General features: G+C 38.1%; 1 protein-coding gene across 1 annotated transcript in view; it reads right to left on the reverse strand.

Moving 5' to 3' along the window:
* LOC139695671 (uncharacterized) overlaps positions 1–22,897 on the reverse strand; it is a 28,656-nt gene that overhangs the window by 1,454 nt on the left and 4,305 nt on the right. Inside the window, exons 3-6 of the mRNA XM_071594471.1 lie at positions 20,557–20,779; positions 11,680–11,910; positions 6,044–6,182; positions 162–413 (exon numbers count right to left, since the gene is read on the reverse strand). Coding sequence (XP_071450572.1) covers positions 162–413; positions 6,044–6,182; positions 11,680–11,910; positions 20,557–20,779 — 845 coding nt within the window. The remainder of the gene's footprint in view (positions 1–161; positions 414–6,043; positions 6,183–11,679; positions 11,911–20,556; positions 20,780–22,897) is intronic.

Genomic DNA, 22,897 nt, shown 5'->3' on the forward strand with positions numbered 1-22,897 from the left:
TTCCTATAGATGACTGATTCAAAATACCCTTAACACCTTTTTCAACCATCTGATATGTATGATTCCAAATTGTTCCCTCAATATCCGATTGAGATCCTTAAAGTGATATCTGGGGTCGCCCCTTGCATTTGCCCCATCAAGACTCCAGGGAACCTCCTTACCCTTCTGGAGCACAAATGGTTGGTCACTGTTGTTCTCTTTATGATGACTGCAGTATGACTGGAACTCTTCATTGTCTGCATACTGGAGAGGGCGATCATAGTTGTATTCCATCAATGAGGCTCCCATCACAGTGTGCAGCTCACTTGGGCCAAATGGGAGGATGACATTGATGTTCTCGTGAAACTGTGGCAAGATGCTCCGAAGTTCATAACCCAGTCTCGTTACTAGTCCATTCAAAGAACTATTGCCACCTGAAATGCAAATCCATGGTTGTAGTCTAACTTCAGTCAAACCTTTACCATGTATAGCATGAGGGGACATTACCCTTGTCTTTCTATGCCACTAGATACAAAAGGGATGTGGGCAGTTGAACAATGACTTCCAAGGATTATCATCATTGATATTCTTCCACTTACGTTAACATGCTTTCATCTCCCAGTCTTACTAGGAGATTGTCTTTCTTATCTTGGCTGCAGCTTATTACCTTAGTTTTCATCTTGTATACTTCAAAGTTGTACTCTTTTTCCTCCTCCTCCCTCCTTTGTCATATTCCAGAATTCTTAGCCTATCTCCATATATTCAGTGTCACCTCTTAATTTTTTTTCTTCATACCATTAATTGCCTCCTCAATGTTATTTTATGCAAGGGTGATGATGAGCAACCTACATAATGCTACCAAGTTTCCTAGGAAAATTTATTCCAAGGAATTCTTATTTTTAATGCTGTTCTTTCTTTTCCTTGGGCCACCTCCTATTCCTGATTTGTGAGTCAATTTTGGGTCATAGTTTACCATGAGTCTGAAAGCATTTCAGTAGTGCTTGCTGTCACTGTCAATTAGTGATGATTTTCATGCAATATGCCCCTGCAATCAGGGTAAACCATACTTTATCCAAGGTTCAGTTAACTTTCAGTGTAGCCTCAGCTTTAGAGGTGACCAATGATGGTACAGCAGGGTGAATTCATGACTAAAAAAACGCAAAAATGAAACTTGTGAAACCAAAAGATGGTTGAACTGGACCCTGAATTAGAAAAGTCTTACAACAAGCTGCTTCAGTGTTTTACCAAAAAGGTAGAAATAGAAGAGGATTTACATGTGCTACTGATAAGCATTATTATACACAGCAAAAAACTATACTCATGTTTTAAAATAATCTGTTTGTCCTATTGAGGAATTCCTAAGCACATTGGTACAATTATATAAAAACAATGAAACATTAATTTTACAACCTACATGTTGGCATTTGTGGGACACCAATTGAAATATACATAAATAAAACTGCTGAAACAGTAATAACTGAAGATCCATTACCAAGGGTGCACACAGCAACAACAGTCTAAAAAAGCAGGGGGGGGGGGGAATAGGTGGTGCAGATGATAAGCGCTGTGCGTGAAGGGGAAGGAAGCGAACCACAGAAGAAACAGAGGATTCAGGCACTCCAAAAACACTTGACGCACTTAGAAAAATGTGCACATGAAACAAGAGTGGGCAAATATGCATCTTTGCCTGCATCAGACCATAAAAAGTGAAAAGATTGACTTTGGATGAGAAAAGGGGAAATTAGTGATTCCTAAGTCACTCTACCCATATATTCTCCTCACATACCCAAGGTTCACTCCACTTATAAATTCATGTGGGGCAGAGCACACTTTTATACACTTTCAAAAGATATTTCCATCCAGTTTTTATCTATTGAGCTACACTGAGATGACTTCTGCTGTTTCACGCTCATTTGGAAGCATACTGAGCCCAATGGAAAGGAAGAGAAATGGGCTCAAAAGTAATCTGTGACAGTCTAAAATATTTACTTCAGTTTTTCCTTGGAAATTATCATGTCTTTGAGGCCCTTAAACCTACTTCACATATGCTATTCCAATCGATGTAGGGAATGAGACTGAATGTGTTCACATTCAGTTTTAGGACTTGGGAAACCATTCATGCTATGTGCCACTCATGGCATGACACAGGAGTGGGCCATACCAGAAAAACAATTACCCATTAACTAACTATTCCTTCATTAGGAATGAAAAGTGGTGCTGTTTTGAGTCAGTAGAAAGCAAGAAAGTTTTCATTGAAAGAAATTCATTAATAATTCCCAAATACAAGTATACTACTACTCCTGTATGTAGCACATTGAGTTACATGTGGTGCTGCTGCAAAACTTACATACATAGGACTAACCAGTATGTCACCATTCTGCTAATAAGTACATTCTAAAATTGGATCTCTCCCAATAAATTCCAAGGAACTGTGGAAGATGCAGCGAGAGTAACTATTGATGAAGTCATCCACTAATATACATTACAATGCAACAATTTGAGAGTGTAAAAATCATTTGCCTTGACTAGGATTCGAACCCAGATCCCTTGATGTCCGGCCAAGTGCTTTAGTGTTAAGCTATTGATAGAATGATTTTTACACTCTGATATTGTTGCACTGTCCCCCAATATACTCGGGAGTTTACAGGCATTCATTCTCAAATAGTATGAGTGTGTTGTAAATACATATAAAGTGGTTACTTTTTAGACAAATTTTGATGATATAAAAATATTAACAGAAACTATACACCACATAAAAAGTTAAAATGATAATAACTTCTGGTGGAACCAACTTATGACGTCAACTGATGGGGAGAATGAAATGGATATCTATTTCTAATGTTTGTGATGGAAAAAGTCCAGGCGGAAAATTAAAAATAGGACTATCATAATGTCTCTTTGAGTATGTGAAATTAGCTGTGTGCTACATAGAAGTGAAGATGACATTGTGTGTGTGAGGAATGTGACAACCACAGTGAAAACAACTACATGAAAATGATTTCGCAGCAGCGATAACGAATTTCTGGGATTCTAAAAAATGAAAAAATGTTGATGTACACATAGCTGCTAATTCTTTAAAGGGAACTTAAATTTTCAATTGTTCCTGGCTCAACTTTGAGGAAATTCATTTTAATTAAACGAAGAATACAATGTATCTTTCCCGTGAAAGATACATTGTATTCTTCATTCAATTAACTTAAATTTTCTTTGCATTAAGCAATAACATGATAACATTTTGACATTTTCTTTCTGATCCAATTATTTTTTGTGAATTCTAAACTGAAAAATCTCAGGGTGTCTCTTATGCACCGGTGCATCTTATGGACTGGGAAATATGGTACCAGAAAATGTCAGGCATAAAACTATGATGATATGTAAGTACAACATTAACTTAGAACTGATATTCGGTGTAATTATGAAAGTTACTTTTAACTTGCATGAAAGGTCACTGTTTGGGACTTGGAAGAATGGGCTGAAAGCTGTAAGTCTCAACTTTTTTTAACTACATCAAAGAGCTTAATCAATGCTCTAAAAGCTCTGAAAGAGAACAGTGATTTCACATATAAATAAACAATTTCTCAAAAAATTGATCATCTTTCATCATCGTTTAACAGTTAGTCAGTCTCACTTGTAAAGAAATTCAAAATGAAATCTGCTTAAACCCTCGACAATTTTGCTTTATTTACTTTTCAAAAACATAATTTAGGTATCTAAAAAGTTTATTCACTTTCTCTCTGTGGTAATTGACCATATTCACTGAATTAGAACACATGCCTAAAACTGAATGCCCCTCTTGAGCACTTACACTTGGTTCCTCGTCTGATTCCACATATTGTAAATCATCACCATCTTTGGTGATGATTAACCTCAATTATGGTGGAAGACATCATAAGAGACTTTCCTCCCCTGCCACCATTTGATTGCACTCAAACTCAAGTGCAAATAGCACCCGTCATCGTTTGGTGGAATCTCTTCATTAACAGGATTGAAGAACCACACAATTCAAAGCATATCACAACTGTTCTGCATTCAACATCCATCCATACTGAGAGCACCCATGATACATAAGGTGTCAATCGCTTCGCTATCCAATTCACTGGAAGGATGTAGTAGCAACTTCATCAATCTGCAGACTCTCATTTCTCATGATTCACTTTCTCTATTTAAACTTTAAAACTCGAATAATGCCTTGGCCCATTGGTTGTAGCATTGCAGTTGTATGGGGTAGGAAAAATCGAAGTTGCATATTGGTGAGCTTAATTTGATGAGTGTGACATGTAGCATTGTCAAGACAAAGGAGAATGCTATGATTTACAATCATGCTGTCTCACCTTTCTATCAAAGCCTCTTAACCAGCCTCCAAACTGTAGAAGTCATCCTTGCATTCTCGTTTGCATACCAAGACATACCCAATTGTGTCATATCAATTTATATGAAGCACCTGGGCTGAAGAGATTTTCCAATTACCAGAGGTGCTTCTTTTTCACCCATCAGCACTTACATAAAAGCACTGAGTCAAACACTCTTTCACCAGCTCTTTGTCTTTATATATAGCTCTGTCTTCAATGTCACACACTTAGATAGTAGAATATGGAAAAATTAATCAATTTCATCCATATTATATATAGGATTTTCTAGGCTTTTTACTTAATTAAGGCACCACTAATAGAAAAGTATTTAGACCCTGCAACTTCAAACAAAACTGTGGAGATGATTCCTTCTCCGTACCGTTCTTACCACTTCCTTTCAACTCCACGGCTCTGGTTACTATTGTATCATTCATTTAAATTGTATCCCCTCGATTTTAAACTTATGTTTATCTGAGTTTTCCCACTCTTGAATACAATATGAATCAGCTAGCTTTCTTTCTGATGCACCTTTATATCATTCTTCAATCCCTCTGACACTTTTCCCCCAGCTCAAGCAAATTCTCTTTCTCCCCACCTCTCTCACTCATTAATCCTTCCAATGCTGCCAGTCACAGTGAAATACAAAGGCAACCGCGATAGTCAATATACCATGAAGAGAAGATCCACTCATTCATCCCTCGGGGATGTTTTCAGGAATACCAAAAGAGAAATAACAGACCACCTGAGGAGAGGCTGAAGCTCTTAAACACTCTATGCAAAGAGGCAACTGCTCAGTGGAGGTCATTAGCCTCTCTGACTGTTACGTTCCCTTATCTCAAAAAATCAATGCTGAGTGCAGGCAGGATGGTCAGATTCCCAGAAGCTGGGGAAAATTGAAGCTTATCTTTGATTGCCTCATAGAGGTAAAATCCTGTTGAAGCTGTGCTCTTTGGTTGTGGTGGTCTTTGCTATTGTGAAACATCAAATCTTGAATCTTGGTTGCATTCTTTACATTAGATTACACTTCACCTCGTCCACATGTGGTGGCAGTGGCCTTGATTCATTTCAAATTTATTGCTTTCAATTTTTGGAACATATCAGCCCAAATTTGTGAGGATAGGCATACATTGAACCGTGACCCTATCCTTAGTTAAACTTCTGAGTTAACAAACTTTCATTATTTCATTAACATTTCTACATGACCAACACTGTGGTGTATTCTGTCTATGGTAGAAAACAAATCCCTCACGCATGACTTTTCAACCTCGCTTAAAACCTCACAGACAGAGGAGAATTGGACTTAAATGGTAATAGTTGATTGGCATGCTTCAACTACAAAACCTTATGAAGACCCTTTTTGGTAGATAAAAATGACATATATTGTGCCTATCTTGCTTGCTTATTTTTACTTGACATACATAAGATTGAAACCTCCACTTATTCCATACCAACTTACCATACACTACTACTACCAGAGAAGGTAAGTGTATGTTTGATAATCATTTTGATTTACCTTATGGTAATATGTCAAGAACACTATCTGGGCGAATCAACTATTATTTTTATTATAAATTCACATACCAATTTAAAATTTTTATCACACGCCAATCAAAGTCAATATTACCTGCATATTGTCAATTTTAGAAAAAAATTACATTATCCCCAAAGAAATCCATTGAAATAATATGGCCTACATAACAGAGATGCACAAATACCTGAAAGCAATATGTTGGAGAGGCACCGCCTTCTGAGGACGTGTGGAAGTCCTTTGGTCAAATCACAGATGACGCGAGGAAGGTCCAGTGCTGCAAAGTGTACCTCTGGCCCAGTAGTGAATTCATTCCTCAAGCAAACCTATGGGAACGGTTATGGAAAGACAACGTCGTAAGTGTCACTCCATCCACCTTATATCTAGACATCACATCACATTGGTGATATGAGTCCAGTTTTTTCCTTTTAAAAGTTTTCAATATATTGCATTCAGATTCAACCATTATTGTTGGATCAAATATACCTCATATTTTTAAAAATTAGGATTAATAAAAAGTGGTAAATTTAGCAACATAAACAAAATTGTAAAATCACATCAGACAAAAGAGATTGGGATAGGTAGGAATTATTAAGGTTTCAACGAGCACTTACTCAATGATACAACCATTTCTAAAATTAGCATAAAACAATTATTTTGAGCCACCTTCAAAATTTTAGAGCCTTGAATTTTTGACTTCAGTCTGATCAAAATTTCACCATACATTAACGCAGCTACAAATTCGATGGCAATGTGTTTATTTTGAAAAAAATATTAATTACTCTTAGAGATATCAATCAATCCAGAAAATCTGTATCATGGTTCTGAGTTCATTAATTTTTGTCATGAAATTTTACACAGCTGTAAGTTATTTTTAAGCAGCCGCTCAGTTAAGTTCCATAAACCAGACTATACAAGGCCAATGATTGCCCGCAATATTTTTGGTTTTGATGCAGCTAACCCCATGGGATATTTTCCCTCATCTATACCATTGATTCTGAACATCTTGTAATGACTCCATACCTTACAATAAACAGCAAGAGTGTTAAGAGACATTATAGTTTTGGTTTTGAATATTTTGGCCTCCTGACCAGAGTTTTTTTGTGTTAATTCAAACCATTTATCAGGAAAGAATTTGGCAGATAGATTTCATTTCATCAGTGGTAGTTTCTTTCCCAAAAAAAAGGAAACACAGCTGTATATAAGGACTATTGCACATTAGACTAGAGTTCATTCCACACAGAGCAAACTTGGTACTTCGGATGATGAATTTTTATTGATGGATGAAGAGGATAGCTAATAAATACTTGGGAAATCATTAGTCTGAGTTCATGAAGGGGAGAGGTAGGCATAGTGCCATTATATTTTCTTTTTCATTTCAATTAGTGATAATATGACTAATAGAAATGAACATAGCATAAAAATAGGTATTTTCCTGTTTAATAGACTTTTAGCAGTTTAATACTAAATCACATTGGGTATATTTAATCAATATAATCCAGAACATAACAAGTGGATTGAATAGATAGATGTCTTATTTACAACCTGTACGTGCGTCAAACTGTTAAGTGTAAGAGAGAGTCAGGATGGGTAGTGCTGAGAAGAAGGGTAAGAAAGGGGTGTCCATGATCACCCCTGCTAGTCATGGTATATATGAAGGAAATAGTAAATAACTGGGAAAACTGGAGACAGGAATGAAATTCAGGGGAGAATTCATGAAATCAGAAATACTCGTGGGTGCCCAAGCTTTAGCTTATTAGTCAGCCAAGGGGTTGCATGTATTGATGAATGAATCAGAAAATCTGCCTCAATGGTATGGGATGAGGGTCAATGTAAGCAATACTAACGTCCTAGGTAGGTGCTCAAGAAAAAGCGGAAAGCTTAAGTTAAATATTTCAGGAACTGGATCAGGTGGAACAGTTTAGCTATCTAGGAAGTTCCTTGGATCAAGATGGATGCAATATTATGGATATCAGAAGAGTAGTAGTAGTATTTAGGGGAGGCGACCGACAGCTTAGGTCATTTGCGCCATAGGGGATGGACAGGAAATGATGAAGGGTGCAGAGAAACCCGGTGTCGGCATTAGCCTGCTCTTAACGAAAGGCGCCAAGGGGTCCACAGCTTAAAGTCCCATCCGACGGACGGCGTACTCACTCAAAGTGCCCTCCACAAAACACCTCGAGTAGGGATCGAGATACCTCTGAAAAATATTCAACACCGCCAGGATTTGAACCCGGGCCCTCTGGGTGGGAAGCCAGTACGAAAGCAACTGCGCCATCTCGATCCCCGCCATATCAGAAGAAGAATCATGTTCGGCACAGAGGCTTTTGTGAGGATGGACTTGATGACTGGGATGTTAGGAAGGAGGCTAAGAAAATACCAGTGAAAACTTTGGCATGGAGTGAGATTTTGCACAGCTCAGAAACTGAGTTAATATGGCAAAGGTGATAAATATAGAATAGAGGCTTCTGAGATATGGTATTATAGGATTGAAAAGGTGAAACTGAGGGAAAGGAAATCAAATGGTAAAGCACAAAGCAAAGTGGTGGAGGGGTGACTGTTGTTGGGAGAAACCCAAAGAAGTCAGCAAAGATGGATACAGAGAATGCTGAATACTGTATTACAGGGGAGGACACCAGTCAACTGAGGCGATGGGACGAATAGGATAGGCATTCTGTATCGAATGAAGGGAAACAATTGCCAATTTTTATTAAAGCAGTTTTTCCCCTCCTAAATACAATTAATATTAACAAAAATTTCATGTAGGAGCCATGGCTTTACCCATTTTTAAGTGTGCTCATATGTTTAATATTTTGCAGGCCCTTTGGTATTCTATTTAAAATAAAATTGCAGTTAAATATATCTCTTGTTCAAATTTTGAAAATTCACAATTTGATTCACCATCACGGATCTATTGATGAGAATGTTCTTTAAGTACTCTGCCTATAGACAAGTTTCTTTTTGAGACTTTATAATATACGTATCAACAAGAAACAACCACAACCACCAAACAATATTTTAAACAAAGCTCTCCATCAACAAGCATTATTGGAAATTTCATCCATTCACACTTGCTTTTTCAAGGGTAAAATTATAATAAATAGATACAGTATGCATACCTCTCCACCGGGGTAACGAATAATTTTTTTTTCTTCTCACAATGACATCTACATATAGTGGTATATGCTGCTCTTTGATGAATTAAGATTATCATCACTATTATTATATACTTTTTGGAAATGAAACCTTGAGAAGTAAACTGGTAGAAACATTTCAAACTCTCCAAGATGTAGAACATTACAATTGGGCTTTGTTCATAGCCTTTTAAGGATAACTGTGACAAGACTATTCATGATATACAAGAGAATTAAACACATTGCCACCACACTGTCCACTTTGAAGATATTGTAATAGCAGCCACCAGAAATTTCCCTTTTTTAATAGCATTTGAATCTGCCCCTGCAGCACTCCTTTCATCAATGATGTAAAATTTTATTGTCATTTCTAGGAGAGGCACTTCATTTCGAAAGTGAAATCTTCATAACTCTTGCCTTCCCATATAGATTAAATCGAGAAATCTGAATCAAGCTGACTACCACAACCACTTAATTTCATTATCATTACCATGAATAAAGCTTCAGTGGCCATATCCTCCAAGATTTTACCCTTCTCAACCTTGCAGTTGACTCGAAGAATTTTGACGGCCCATCATCTCGTTCACTAAAGATCCTTTGATGCTTCCTTCAGTCTGGAGGTGCTCCATATGCCAAACTGAAGTTTGCCACAAAGGATACTTTGGCCCATTGTTCATTAAAAAATTCACACCACTGTAAATGGAGTACAAGGTATGATCAAAATCACAGGCAGGACTGATTTTAAAACTTGTTTATTTCGACGGATACAGCTTAATCGAACTTGTCGCCCTCAAAGTACATGCCTTGTCTGACAACACACCTTTGCCAAAGTTTCTTCCAGCTCTTGAACCATGCCCAGTAAGCAGACTCAGGGATCCTCTTCAGGTCCGCCATACAATTAGTTTTAATGTCCACAATAGAGTCAATCGGCACCCTTTCAAGGTTGATTTTAACTTAGGAAACAAAAAGAAGTCTGATAGAGCCACATCTAGAGAGCAGGGTGGCTGTGGGATCACGGAAGTTCTGGCAAAAAACACTGACAGACATTTTGACAGATAATGTGCTGGCTCACATGGCGCTGATCGTGACAAAGTTATCTGACAAGATCTAAAACTAATGTTCACTTCCTTGGCTATCTCCCTACCAGTTAAATGGCGATTTGCCCGCACCAAATCGTTCACCAATGTGACATGCTTGGGATCTGTCGAAGTGGAAGGCCGCCCTGTTTGTGAATCTTCATCTGTAGAGGTTCTGCCTTATTAAAATTGACTGTACCCTCAAAATACTGGCTTCAACTCATAGCTTCATTAACCAAGGCTTACTGAATCATTCCAAATATCTCTGTAGCACTTTTGCCAAGTTTGAAATAAAATTTCATGCACACACCCTGTTCCTCTAGCTCTTTCATTGCTGCTGTTGCACGTGGCGATGAACAGGTTAAGACATTTACTGCTGCTGCTGCATAACAACTTGACGTAAACAAATGCAACACCTCTTGCACTGTCTTGTTTCGATCCGTTGAACGGTTTGCGCAGAATAAAATCGGTCCGGACTTTTTTGATCACACCTTGTATACTACAGGGATGCACCAAAATTCACCAAGGATATATCAATTGCAAAAGGCCAAATTTCAGAGCAAAAGGCTGGATGCTACAAATGATAGTACATGGCCACCCATCAAAAATGTTACAGCTAATTATATTGCAAAATATGGATAATCGTTCTGCATCCTCCTCAAAATCCAAGAAAAGTTCCATGTGATGCATACTGTTCTTCCAGTTTAAAAGGACTCTTTGATACATAAGAGTGGCTATACTTCACATTCATTAAATATTTTCTTGTGCCTTAATGAGAGATCATCCATTAACTGATTAGGATTTGATGTTTGATTAATTGATTTACCTGATATAAATATGAAAACTTCAGGATATAAATGAAACTATTGAATAAAGAGAAAAAATAGAGTAATTTCTAAGATTTAATGTAAAATCTGGGTTCAATAATGTAAACTTGTAGTATTTATCAAGGGTTAAATCCGATCTAATTATTCCATGGAATGGTGGAAAAAATAAATATGATACAATGTAATAATGAAATAGAACGGTTTTTTCCACCATTCCTTGGAATATGAAGAAATTCCGCATAGCTAAGCCTAAGAGAGTGTTCCTAACTAATTATCCAAATAAGATTTTTATTGCTGTTATTACATTATGACATTGGGCTTGAACATGCATTGAATTGCTCCTCCCAGCAGCATTTATTGTGACAACCTCTCCAACAAAGTATGCAAAGTTGAGAATAAATTTGATTTTTCATGGAAAAAAGAAATAGGAAACCTTACTTTTTGAATCGCCCGCGCAAAATTGAATTCTGAGCTATTCCTTTCTGAAAACAATGCTAAAGAACAGAGTAAAACGCTTGATACACCCTCATAGCACACACCCAGTAAATTGATGAGTTTGAAGTCATCACAACTTATGGGATGATCAAGAGACTGCAGCGTGCTTCAAGAGACCCTTGTGAATCCACCATTACACACAATGTTTAATGGGTTAAAATAGGATTTCCAAGAGTTTACAAACTGTCAATGTTGTTGTTTTACGCTAGTCTTTCATTCACAAATATTTTTTCAAACGACTAACCTCCTAAATATTCATTCACACTTCATCTTTTCACCCAAACCACTCACCTGGACCAAGTCCTTGGAACAGTCTTCATGATTACATGCTCTGTTGAGGTAAACAGTCTGCGTCTGACTAAGGTTCATGCTTGGTTTCTTGCTGTGCAAAGATGGAGCCAATCGGCACATGGACTTAACCGAGGCCTCATCAAATGAAACAATGGGGACCTGAGGGGGCCTTGCTGAACGTTTCCATCTTGAAGCTTTCGCCTCTGATGGGCTCAGGCGGTGAATGCATCCCTGGACAGGGGAAAGAAAAGAAATGAACCAAGATTCATCTCTTATGACAGACCTACCTCTCAACCTAAGAAAAACGCACAGGGCAGGCCAGAGGAGCCATTTTATCATTCTGGAACCCTAAACACACAACCATTTTTTATGGACATGTTCAGGGACCATGTAACCTGGCATTCACCGATGATGGGGCAAAGGACTGGCTGCAGCTCCAGTCGTAGTTTCTTCTTCAACAAATTATTTGCCTCAAATTTTATTGCACTAATCCTATGCCATGGAATATGCAAGCATTGCAGGACATAATCATCTCAAAATATGGTTTGACAGGCACTTTCAAAATAAAACTTGCATAATACTAAGGTTAATAGCATGTGAAGTCCACACATTAAGGGAGGGAGCCGGTTCTTTTCCATTCCATTGCTTATGAAAAATCACACCCCTTTGGTGAAGCTGAGGGTGTCCAAAGGCATCCCCGGGAGTCAAACACAGGCTCTCCAATTAGTAGACCATAACCCTAACCACTGGATTACCTCGCCACACTTGGATTTTCAAATATTAGGTAAGCTAAGTATGTCCATGGTTATGGAGCAACAGTGGAGAAGAATTTACAATTCCGAAGTTGCAGTTGGTTACTATTGTAACAGCAACTACAACGGAAAATAAAATCATAGTACATTGATTGCCTAGGCGCAATGGTATGGCACTTGGCACTGCCATTAAATGGAGACAGTAATCTCTATTTGGAAATGAGGAGAATATTGTTACCAGACAACTAAAATATTGGTTCATTTCCCATCAAGACATCACATGTACCATAATTATGCAACAACATTTCACTTACCCATTTTACTGCACATTATAAAAGTTTGACTTAAAGGCATCTGAGAGGAACCATAATTTCGAATTACAGCTGCAAAAGTGCCATGTTAGTAATCTGTGACTGGTTTGATTGAAGATTGAGTCCATGTTCAGAGACCATAAAAGGGGTTTCACAAATGACTGCAATATGGATGAAACTCCTTATATTACAAATATACCTCAAATTAATATCTTAATTCGTACAATTGAGAGAATTATCTGAGCTAGCTCCGTTGTCATCCCTGAACTCATAAAAAAGTTACAGGATGCAATTAAGTTTAAATAAAATGTTCCAGTTTTCATTTATACTTACTAAGTGATTATTTTCCTCAAAATCAAAAATAATTGCAATATAACTTCTTATTCTCAGCGTTTTGAGTTCAATTATATCAATTGCTAAATATTTTCATGCTGTAAGCTTATTATTTTTCAGTCATGCTCTCTGTGTTGATCAATAATGGCCGCATTGTTCATTGGGCTGTGGCCTGGTTGCAATGGTCCATGATCAACTTCATTACTATAAAAATTATATTGAAAGCAACCCACTTTATTATTAGAGTAGGAGTGCCATGTGCAAAGGTAGTACATGAAGGGGAACCTCACTTAATGAGCATAATTCATTCCAGAATCTTACTCATAATGTGAAATGCTTGTTATGCAAAAGAATTATTCCCATAAAAATTAATGTAAAATATGATAATGCATTCCATACTAAAAAAATACTCAAGAAAATTATGAATAAGGTTTAGTCAAAGGAAACACACGCACAAAAAATATACATACATATATGTATACGTATTTGCATGTGTAAATATATACATACTATATATCTTCGAAACAGAACGCTCTCTGACAATGACACAAATACATAAAAACATTGATCAAGACATTTAAACACAGAAACACCAAGAAAGGACACTCACATGTGTACTTTTGACATTTTGATGGCACAGCCGTCATCATCAGAATTCCATTCTTGGGGGAGGAGCGGAGAGCATAAGTGTGAGGGAATAGTGAGAGGAGGAGAGGTAAGGGACGAATAGGAAACGGGCAAGGGGGTGGGAGGGGATGTGTGGATTGGATGGATTCAGTGGGCTTGATCCAGCCCGGGAGGTTTAAATGACTGGAGCACCCAGATATACACCATCTCGCAGGTTCTCACCTGAATGCTACTTGTAGACTTGGGAAGGGTTTCAATCACAGAAACAGAGAAGCAGTTATCGAAAGATTGGTCGTGGGAAGCAGTGTGGATAGGGATGGAATAATTAGGGAAGATGGGAAATTTAGTGGAGTAGCAGTAGTTTTTCATGTGGAGGGAAAGGGTGGTGGTGCATTCGTCCACGTAAAAAGCAGGGCAGAAATTACAGGAGAGGTGGTGATAATGTTTTTTGAGGTGCAGGTGGTACAGGATAACTCTTACGTTGGAATATGGTAGTCAGGGAGGTGGTGGGTCTTAGAAGATGGCAGCATTTGTAGCATGGGCAGTTGCATGGTGCGGAAAGGAGTGGGGAAGAGACAGGTGGGCCCGCAGGTGGTCCTGTCGACCTGAAGACGTCTCACAAGTTCAACCAGCATTTTGACGAAACAGAGGGACAATGTGGGAATAAATAAGTGATGTGGACTGACTGCTATGAATAATCGGGAAGAGTTCACTTATTATATGTTTAATTTTGTGGGTTCCAGGGAAGAAAGTGGTGATAAAGTTAGGGCATTTTAGGCAGTTTGGTTTGGGGAGAGGAGTGTATTGGGATGATGGTTTGAGAATTTTATTGTTCAATAGTTGTTCAGGGTACCCGCATTTCCTGAGTCATTCCTGTAGCTGGTCCATGTATTTCTGTTGGGAGTGTTACAATACAATAAAATCCTGTCTATGTCTGGTGTGATAATTATGAACACCTTGGTTACTGATCAAATTTATTTTAAGTCTACATTCATTGAGGTACATAATATCATCATACATATGAATACATACTAATGGAAAAATTCTCAATTGTTTAAATAGGTTTCTTTTGGAATTGCAGATGATTCTAATTGCTCATTTTTGCAATTTAAAAAGCCGTTTGGTTTTTCGTGAGTTCCACCATGCCACAATGCCATATTTTAACCTGGAGTAAATATGATCATAGTATTTAGAGATGACTGTTGCCGAATTTGTTAATTTAATCATTCTCCTGATTAGGTAGCAGCCCAGAGGCTACTGATGATGAGGGAGAGTCAATATGAGTCTCCCAACTTAATGTTTCATTGATAAAAAGCCCAAGAAATTTAATATCTATGACAGGCCTCAGGATGCAGTCAACAAATGTATTGTACAGGCTATGATATTTCTTTTTCGTGATGGATGAAAAAGAACAAAAGAGGATTTGCTTTTAGTTATAACCATCCTGTTCAAGTCACACCAGTTCTCAATGTTAGAGACAGCATTTTGAACTAAAATTGTAACATTACCCTTCTGTTTTAGTGAGTGATTTGTATCATCTGCATGCATATAGACTTCACAATTAATGTTGTTGGCAGATCATTTATAATCATTTATACACAGCAAGCATAGTAAAGGTCCCAGAACAGAACCTTGGGGAACACCCCTAACTACTTCCTGGTATGAGAATGAATATTTTGTCACTTTATCACTTGAAATGGTCACCATTCAAGTTCTAGTAGTAAGGAAGGGTCTTATAAAATCATTTGCCTTACCTCTTAATCCATTAAGGCAGATTTTGTTCAATAGATTTTCATAATCAACTGAGTCAAACGCCTTCTTAAGATCATAAAAAATACCCATTGTATTGACATGACGATCAAGGCCATCCAGAACTGAATTAATAAACTTATAAAGGGCAATTTCTACTCAACATCCTTGGATGAATCCAATTTGAGAACTAGTTAAAATGCCATGTGTTACAAGAAGTGTCATTATCCCATTGGCAATGACAGTTTCTTTAATTTTTAGAAGACTGAAAGCTTCGATATTGGATGGTAATTGTCCTTTGCTAGATGATCACTATTCTCGCGTAATGGGATAACCACTGCCTTTTTAGTTAGTCACAAAATGTTCCTGAAGACAGAGAGGCATTAACTAAATGAGTAATAGGAGCTAAAAGATGATTGTAGCAATTACCCTTCAAGAGTGACCTAAGAACCTCATCCCATCCAGCTGAACGGTTAACACTAGTTTGCCAATAATTAATTTTATTTCCTTTGCACAGGTTGGATAGGGATAAATATCATTGATCATTGAGGTGACTGGGATGAAAATATTCATGCATGGTTGAGGGGTGAATTGAGGGAGAAATCCTTCCATAGAACTAGTGGTTACTGTATTGGGTTCAGTAATTTGCCAACATGAACCAAAACAAGAATGCTGACAGTGACGAGGAAATCAGATATCACTGCAGGAACACTGTATTTATAAGTCGTAGGTAGAAGTACCATGAGCAGCTTTATAAGCAAATAGGCAACCAAGGAATAAAACTATACACTTCCACCATCCCACAAAAATCACAAACACTCGGATATTAAAAGTAAATCAACAAAATAAAAAACCTGCTGAAACACGCAGTAAAACAAAAACATCACAGTTATCCTAATCTTTCTTTGATCTTTGAGAGTTTTTGCATGAACTGTTTATTAGATACATAGCTCCAGGTGGACCGAAGTGTTTCTTACTCAACTGTGTTAAAAATCAATTTATCCAGAATACCTCAAAGTTTTCATGTTTTCCCAATCGGTGGACTCCATGAGGATGAGCAGGTGCATCTTCCTAAAAGGCTTCATGAAATTGCTTCCCAAAAGTAACAGCTATTAGAATCCAAAAATGAGTATTTGGATGACATAACTGCAATATTGTGGTTAAGTTGAATTTCATTTATCTTAGATGTACAAGGTATTTATCATTAAATAATTTATCTTCAGCAGTGAGTCAATAAACCTGATGAAACCTCAATAAGCTGATATGAGCATCATAATAAATCTTTCCATAACGTGAAAAGTTCAACTTTCTCATGTCTTCATCATGGCTATGGTGCAGCTTGCTCAGAGTAACCTGGCGGAGGATGCCACAGTAAAGAAGGAAAAGAACAGCAAGAGGGGTGGCCAGGTTCAGAGATTATGCTCACAGGACTTAATACCCAAAGGTGGCTGCATTGGCATCAGGCAAGTCCCAGTGAAGAATGCTCATTGTGGGATGTGCCATCCATAGACACTAAGCAAAGGTCGCTTGTTCTCAAGGAATTCAGGCAACGAGCTTCGCCCCCCCTCCTCTAGCCTACTCCATTTATACTCTTTCCCCCCCCCGGATTAGCTTTTCATAAAGGCCTCCATTTTAGGTCAGTTCAATCTCCCCTATCATTATTAAATAATCTAGCAGTTAAGGTAGGTTTTGGATGGACACAACTACCAAATAAATATTTTGCGACTCCTAACAAAACACAATCCAGCAACCTACTCTACATCAGGTCCCTCTTCATCTGTATGTACTTCCTTCTTCCCTTCCTCTCGCCCAACATCCCTGTCCTGATCCTGCCCTTTCCTTGTCTGCCTAACATTCTCCCGTCTATTACAGTCTTCAACATCCCACTGCCTAACAATATGCCCTTCATCCATTTTTCCTGCCTACTTAGGATTTCTCCCATTAATCCTCTTTCCTTGCACTAGCACTTCCTTATTTATTTCCCTTTCGATCCATTTCACCTTCTCCATCCTTACTCAGCATCCGTCATCAAATCCCTCCTCCTTGTGAAAGCCTCTTACCCTAATGCGATTCTTCTCCTTACGTCCCAACTACTTTGACCATGCTGGTCCAAAACACTTCTGAGATGCATAAACTGTTCTAATTGCTCTAGTTTTTGCCCTCCTATTTTAATGTTTAGCTTGGCATTTTTCTCATCCCATACCTATCGCACTGAATTTCCAATTCACTCAGGATTGCTTACAACCCCTTGGCTGACTGACAAACTCAAGCTCGGTCATCAGCAAACCTAACTGATTTTTTTCCAAATTCCCCTTCGACTTTCATTCCTACCTCCAGTTCTTCCCATGCCTCTTCAATTATTTCCTCCACATACGTTGAACAGCACCGGTGATAATGGGCAAACCTGCCTTAAACCTCTTCCTAACACTGCCCATCCAGACTTCCCGTTCCCCACTCGCAACTGAGCAGTCTGAGACATGTACAGGTGCGGATTAGTCTCCTGTCCCTCCATTCTATTCCTATTTTCTACAATGCATTCATTATTTTTTACCAATTCACTCAATCAAACACCTATTCAAAATCTACAAAACAAGGAAATATGTCCTGGTTGTATTATATATTCCTCTTGATTACTGATGTCTCATTACTGCAATGGTATCGCGAGTGTCTCTCCCCTTTCTTGACTCAAACTGATCATGTCCTAAGTAATCATTAGCCTTAGCCCCCATCCTTTTGTTGATGATCCTAAGAACCACTTTAGCTGCATGGGAAATTAAACTTATTGTTCTGTACTCCTCAGATGATGTAGCCTTTATCTTTTTCAGAATAGGAACTAAGACTGATCTCTCAAAGTGTTTCGGCCAGATTCCTTCCTCCTAGATGCTACAAATCAGCCTATATAGACTCTTCCCCTCTCATTTACCTAAACCTTTTAGTAGTTCCACGGGACTGTTGTCCACCCCCACAACCATATTTGATTTCATCTCCCTTAATGTCCTTTCTATCTCTCCGTCGAGTAAGTCTGGACTTAAGCTATCTTCCTCTATGTCATGTCCTCTTTCCATGTAAAACCTTGTTGGCCTAAGTTCATTACCATTGGTTCTCCCATATATTCCTTCCATTTGTCTTGGATCTTTTTTTTGTGTCAATTATTATCTTACCCAACTCATCTCTTAACTGTTAGCACAGATCTTCCCTTCTTATTCCCCGATAGGGTTTTAACCTTCTGGTATAGCATATCAATTTCACCCATCCTCTGCAAACTTTACATATCCTTGCACTGCGTCTTCCACCATGCTTTATTTGTTGCCCGTCTCAATTTGTTATTTAACTCTTTGTCCTTCCTTCTGCCTAACTCTGTGTTTACATTCTTCCATTTTCTTTTCATATCTATTTTTCTTATCATCTCATCCGTGATCATCTCCCATATTATCCGATGCAAATTAAATCCACATATTCAGAAGGCTAATGTGTGTTGCCTAGGTTACCATGAAAGGACATGTATCACACACCTACATGTGCTGGCAATCACAATCAGTTTTGCTAATTTATTTTCCAAGAGCATCTACTGAAGTCCAAACTTGAGCAGTTTGAACGAACAGTTACGCTACAAATCATTCATCAAGTTGATGATTAATATTTAAGCATACTACCTTGATCAAAAATTTCCCGGAATTTATTCAGAAAATTAAAAATACAAGTTTATTCATCTAAATCTATATTGTCCCCTTCAAAGTAATCCCCATCGACTGCAACACACTTATGCCAGTGCTTGATCCAATCCTCGAAACATTTTTTTATATTCGGTTTTCGGTATGTCCATCAGTGCTTCCTGCGATTTTTCCATTACTTCCTCTCGGCTGCTAAAACGCGTTCCCCGTAATGGTTTTTTAACTCGATTGAACAGAAAGAAGTCACAGGGAGCCAAATCAGGTGAATTCGGTGGCTGTTGGATGGTATTTGTTGCATTTTTCGTCAAAAAATTACGAATAATGATAGCACTGTGCGACGGTGCGTTATCATGGTGCAAAATCCACGAGTTTTCTGCCCACATTTCTGGTCTCTTTCGGCGAATTGCTTCACGCAAACGTCTCATAACGCCCAAATAATACTCTTTGTTTACTGTCTGGCCTTCTGGCAAAAATTCATGATGCACTACACCGTTGTAATCCATGAAAACCGTCAGCATTGCCTTCTTTTTTGACTGAAAACGACGTGGTTTTTTTGGTCTCGGCTCATTTGGTGAACGCCATTCACTTGCCTGATGTCTGGATTGCGTGTCGTACTCATAAACCCACGTCTCGTCTCCAGTAATGATCCTTTTGATGAATGTGGGATCGGATTCAGCCTCGCAAATCATGTCTTTTGCGACGTCAACACGGTCTCTTTTTTGCATGAAATTGAGGTCTTTTGGCATGCTACACGACGGAAACCCAAATCATTAACCACAATGTCTTGGGCGGATCCATAGGCAATGTTCAAGTCCTCCGCTATTTCTCTGATGGTTAATTTGCGGTTATTGACCAACATTTCTTTTACTTTATCAATTTTTTCACCGACTTTCGATGTCGATGGTCTGCCACTGCGTTCATCATCTTCGATTGACTCACGACCACTTCTGAACCGCTCGTGCCACTGGTAAACGACCGTTTTTTTTAGAGAATCGTTGCCGAAACACTTTTCCAACATTTCCAACGTCCGTGCGCCACTAAATCCGTTTTTTACGCAAAATTTAATACAAGTTCGTTGTTGCAAATTTAAATCCATTTCTGAAATTGTAAAAAATCGCCAACACACACAGAGATAGATGTACTCTCGGCTACGTAACTTTTGCAAATGTCAAGTTATGACACTAAGATTTAAAGGGAATATCAACAACAGATGTACCAATTTAACAAAAAAAACAGAACTCAAATCGGAACGATGGGAGCGCCACACGGTGGTTATTCCGGGAACTTTTTGATCAAGGTAGTATAGTACGCTGTGGAATCCTAATTTACAATCCCAGATTTTTTAATGTCAGACCTAACTAATGGGTTCCATGGCATTACCAATGAAGAGCAAACATACATGAAAGAGTGGATGCATTAAAGCCTCGGACTCACAGATCCACCACTCCCCTCTGGAGAAATGCATCCCCTGGCCACAAGAGAAGAGTGCAACTCCTTCGAGAGGTGCCAACCACCAACCGGGATGTCTTTCACAGCCACAACTTTCTCATCGACCACAACAGCGACAGATGTCGAGAAAGCCCCACTATCCACAGCAATGCAACAACTGGCAGATTCAGATTTGGCCAACCCCAGAGCTTTCGGGATAAGACACACTCTAGAAAGAAGAATAAAAAAAATTTGAAAATTATCAACTATAATGACATCCACTTTTACAATGATAAAATTAAAGTGCAAATGTTGAGTTACAAAATCATATAATCATATCCACACGTATATATGGATATAGTTTAGCAAACTATATCCAATAAATATGTAGGGATATAATACGCACTCACATGTGTGTGTGCATGTGTACGTATTATACATATAATATATATGTATCCCCCTCCCCAAGGTTAACAGTCTTGATGGTGTTATACCCTTCTCCCTCAACCCACTTCTCTCCACAGTTACTGGCCCACCCTCACAATCAACAATATGCCAATACCAACAACATTAAGGCATATTTATTTTAAATGTGGAATTACAAAGTTTAACTTCAGTGCTATTCATCATGGAACAATATCACAAAGTTTCACCAAAAATTATTAATTACAATAAGGCTGTAGGATTTAATAACGTCTCCACAGGACCACTTAAGAATCCAGGAAGATTTTATCACAGTTAGTTCTTATTCCAAAAAAGGGATAGGCAGTCATATATGACGGCAATATAACAATAAGGTCGATTTCACATGACGGCTTGTATTTCATCATAACACCATTTTACTTTGAAAACTACAAAATTTTAGAACTAGCTATGGTGTAATTAAGGTAATCAACAAGAGGATGGAGGGAAGGGCAAATGGTTACTTAGGAGATTGCTTGATTTCAGGATGAGGAGGTGTATCAGCAGAGCCATAACAGTAATGAGGCCACTAATAGAAAGGAACATAGCATACAAACAGGAGGTATTTTTCTGTTTAATAGACATTTCGTAGTTTGATAGATTACATAGGGTACACTTAATGAATATACTCCAGAACACAATGAATGGCTTGAATAGATAGATATCTTATTTGTAACCTGTACATGCATCAAACTGTTAAGTGCAAGTGAGAGTCAGGATAGGCACTGTTGAGAAAAAGGGTGAGAAAGAGGTGTCCATTATCACCCCTGCTTATCAATGTATTTATGGAGAAAATAGTAAAAGAGCTTTGGCTTGCTAGTCAGCCAAGGGGTCACAAGCATTTCTGAATGAATCAGAAAATCTGCCTCATTGGTATGGGTTGAGGGTCCATGTAAGCAATACAAAAAGTCCTAGGTAGGTCCTCAAGAAAAAGAGGAAAGCTTAAGTTAAATATTTCAGGAACTGGATCAGGTTGAACAGTTTAGTTATCTAGGAAGTTCCTTCAATCAAGATGGATGCAGTATTATGGATATAAGAAGAAGAATCATGTTAGGCACAGAGGCTTTTGTGAGGATGGACTTGATGACTGGGATGTTAGGAAGGAGGCTAAGAAAATACCAGTGAAAACTTTGGCATGGAGTGAGATTTTGCACAGCTCAGAAACTTAGTTAATATGGCAAAGGTGATAAATATAGAATAGAGGCTTCTGAGATGTGGTATTATAGAAGGATTGAAAAGGTGAAACTGAGGGAAAGGAAATCAAACAATAAAGCACAAAGCAAAGTGGTGGGGGGGGGGGTGACTGTTGTTGGGAGAAACCCAAAGAAGTCAGCAAATATGGATGCAGGGAATGCTGAATACTGTATTAGAGGGAAGGACACCAGTCAAGTGAGGCAATGGGACAAATAGGATAGGTATTTTTTATGGAATGAAGGGAGACACAATGTTTGTGGAGTGGCATAAGTTTATTTTAGTGTGGAAAGCCAGGTTGCACCTTGCTAGGCAAATATAAGAAATGTAGAATTGTTCTGTCAACCATAAATGTTGGAATTCTACCATATATCCTGGCCCATAAGACACACATAAGATGCACCATGATTTTTCAAGTTAGAATTTATGAAAAATTCTTGGATCACACATAAAAGATTAAGAGTATTTGAAGTCAACACTTTATAAGAAGAAAATTGAATGGCTACATTAAAAAGCAGCAGCTTAAAGTATATCAATGCTTATTCATTCTAAAATCCTAGAAATTTATCATCAATGGGCCAAAATGCCTTTACACTCCCTTATTCTGAAGTGTAATTCACAACTTCAAACTTATGTGTAATACTGTGCAAAAATCGTCTCTTTTAAGAGTAGTAGTTTTTAGGGGAGGCAACAG

The sequence above is a fragment of the Hetaerina americana genome, unplaced genomic scaffold (genome assembly GCF_022747635.1).
Source record: "Hetaerina americana unplaced genomic scaffold, ioHetAmer1.1.p SCAF_1, whole genome shotgun sequence".
Classification (NCBI taxonomy): domain Eukaryota; kingdom Metazoa; phylum Arthropoda; class Insecta; order Odonata; family Calopterygidae; genus Hetaerina; species Hetaerina americana.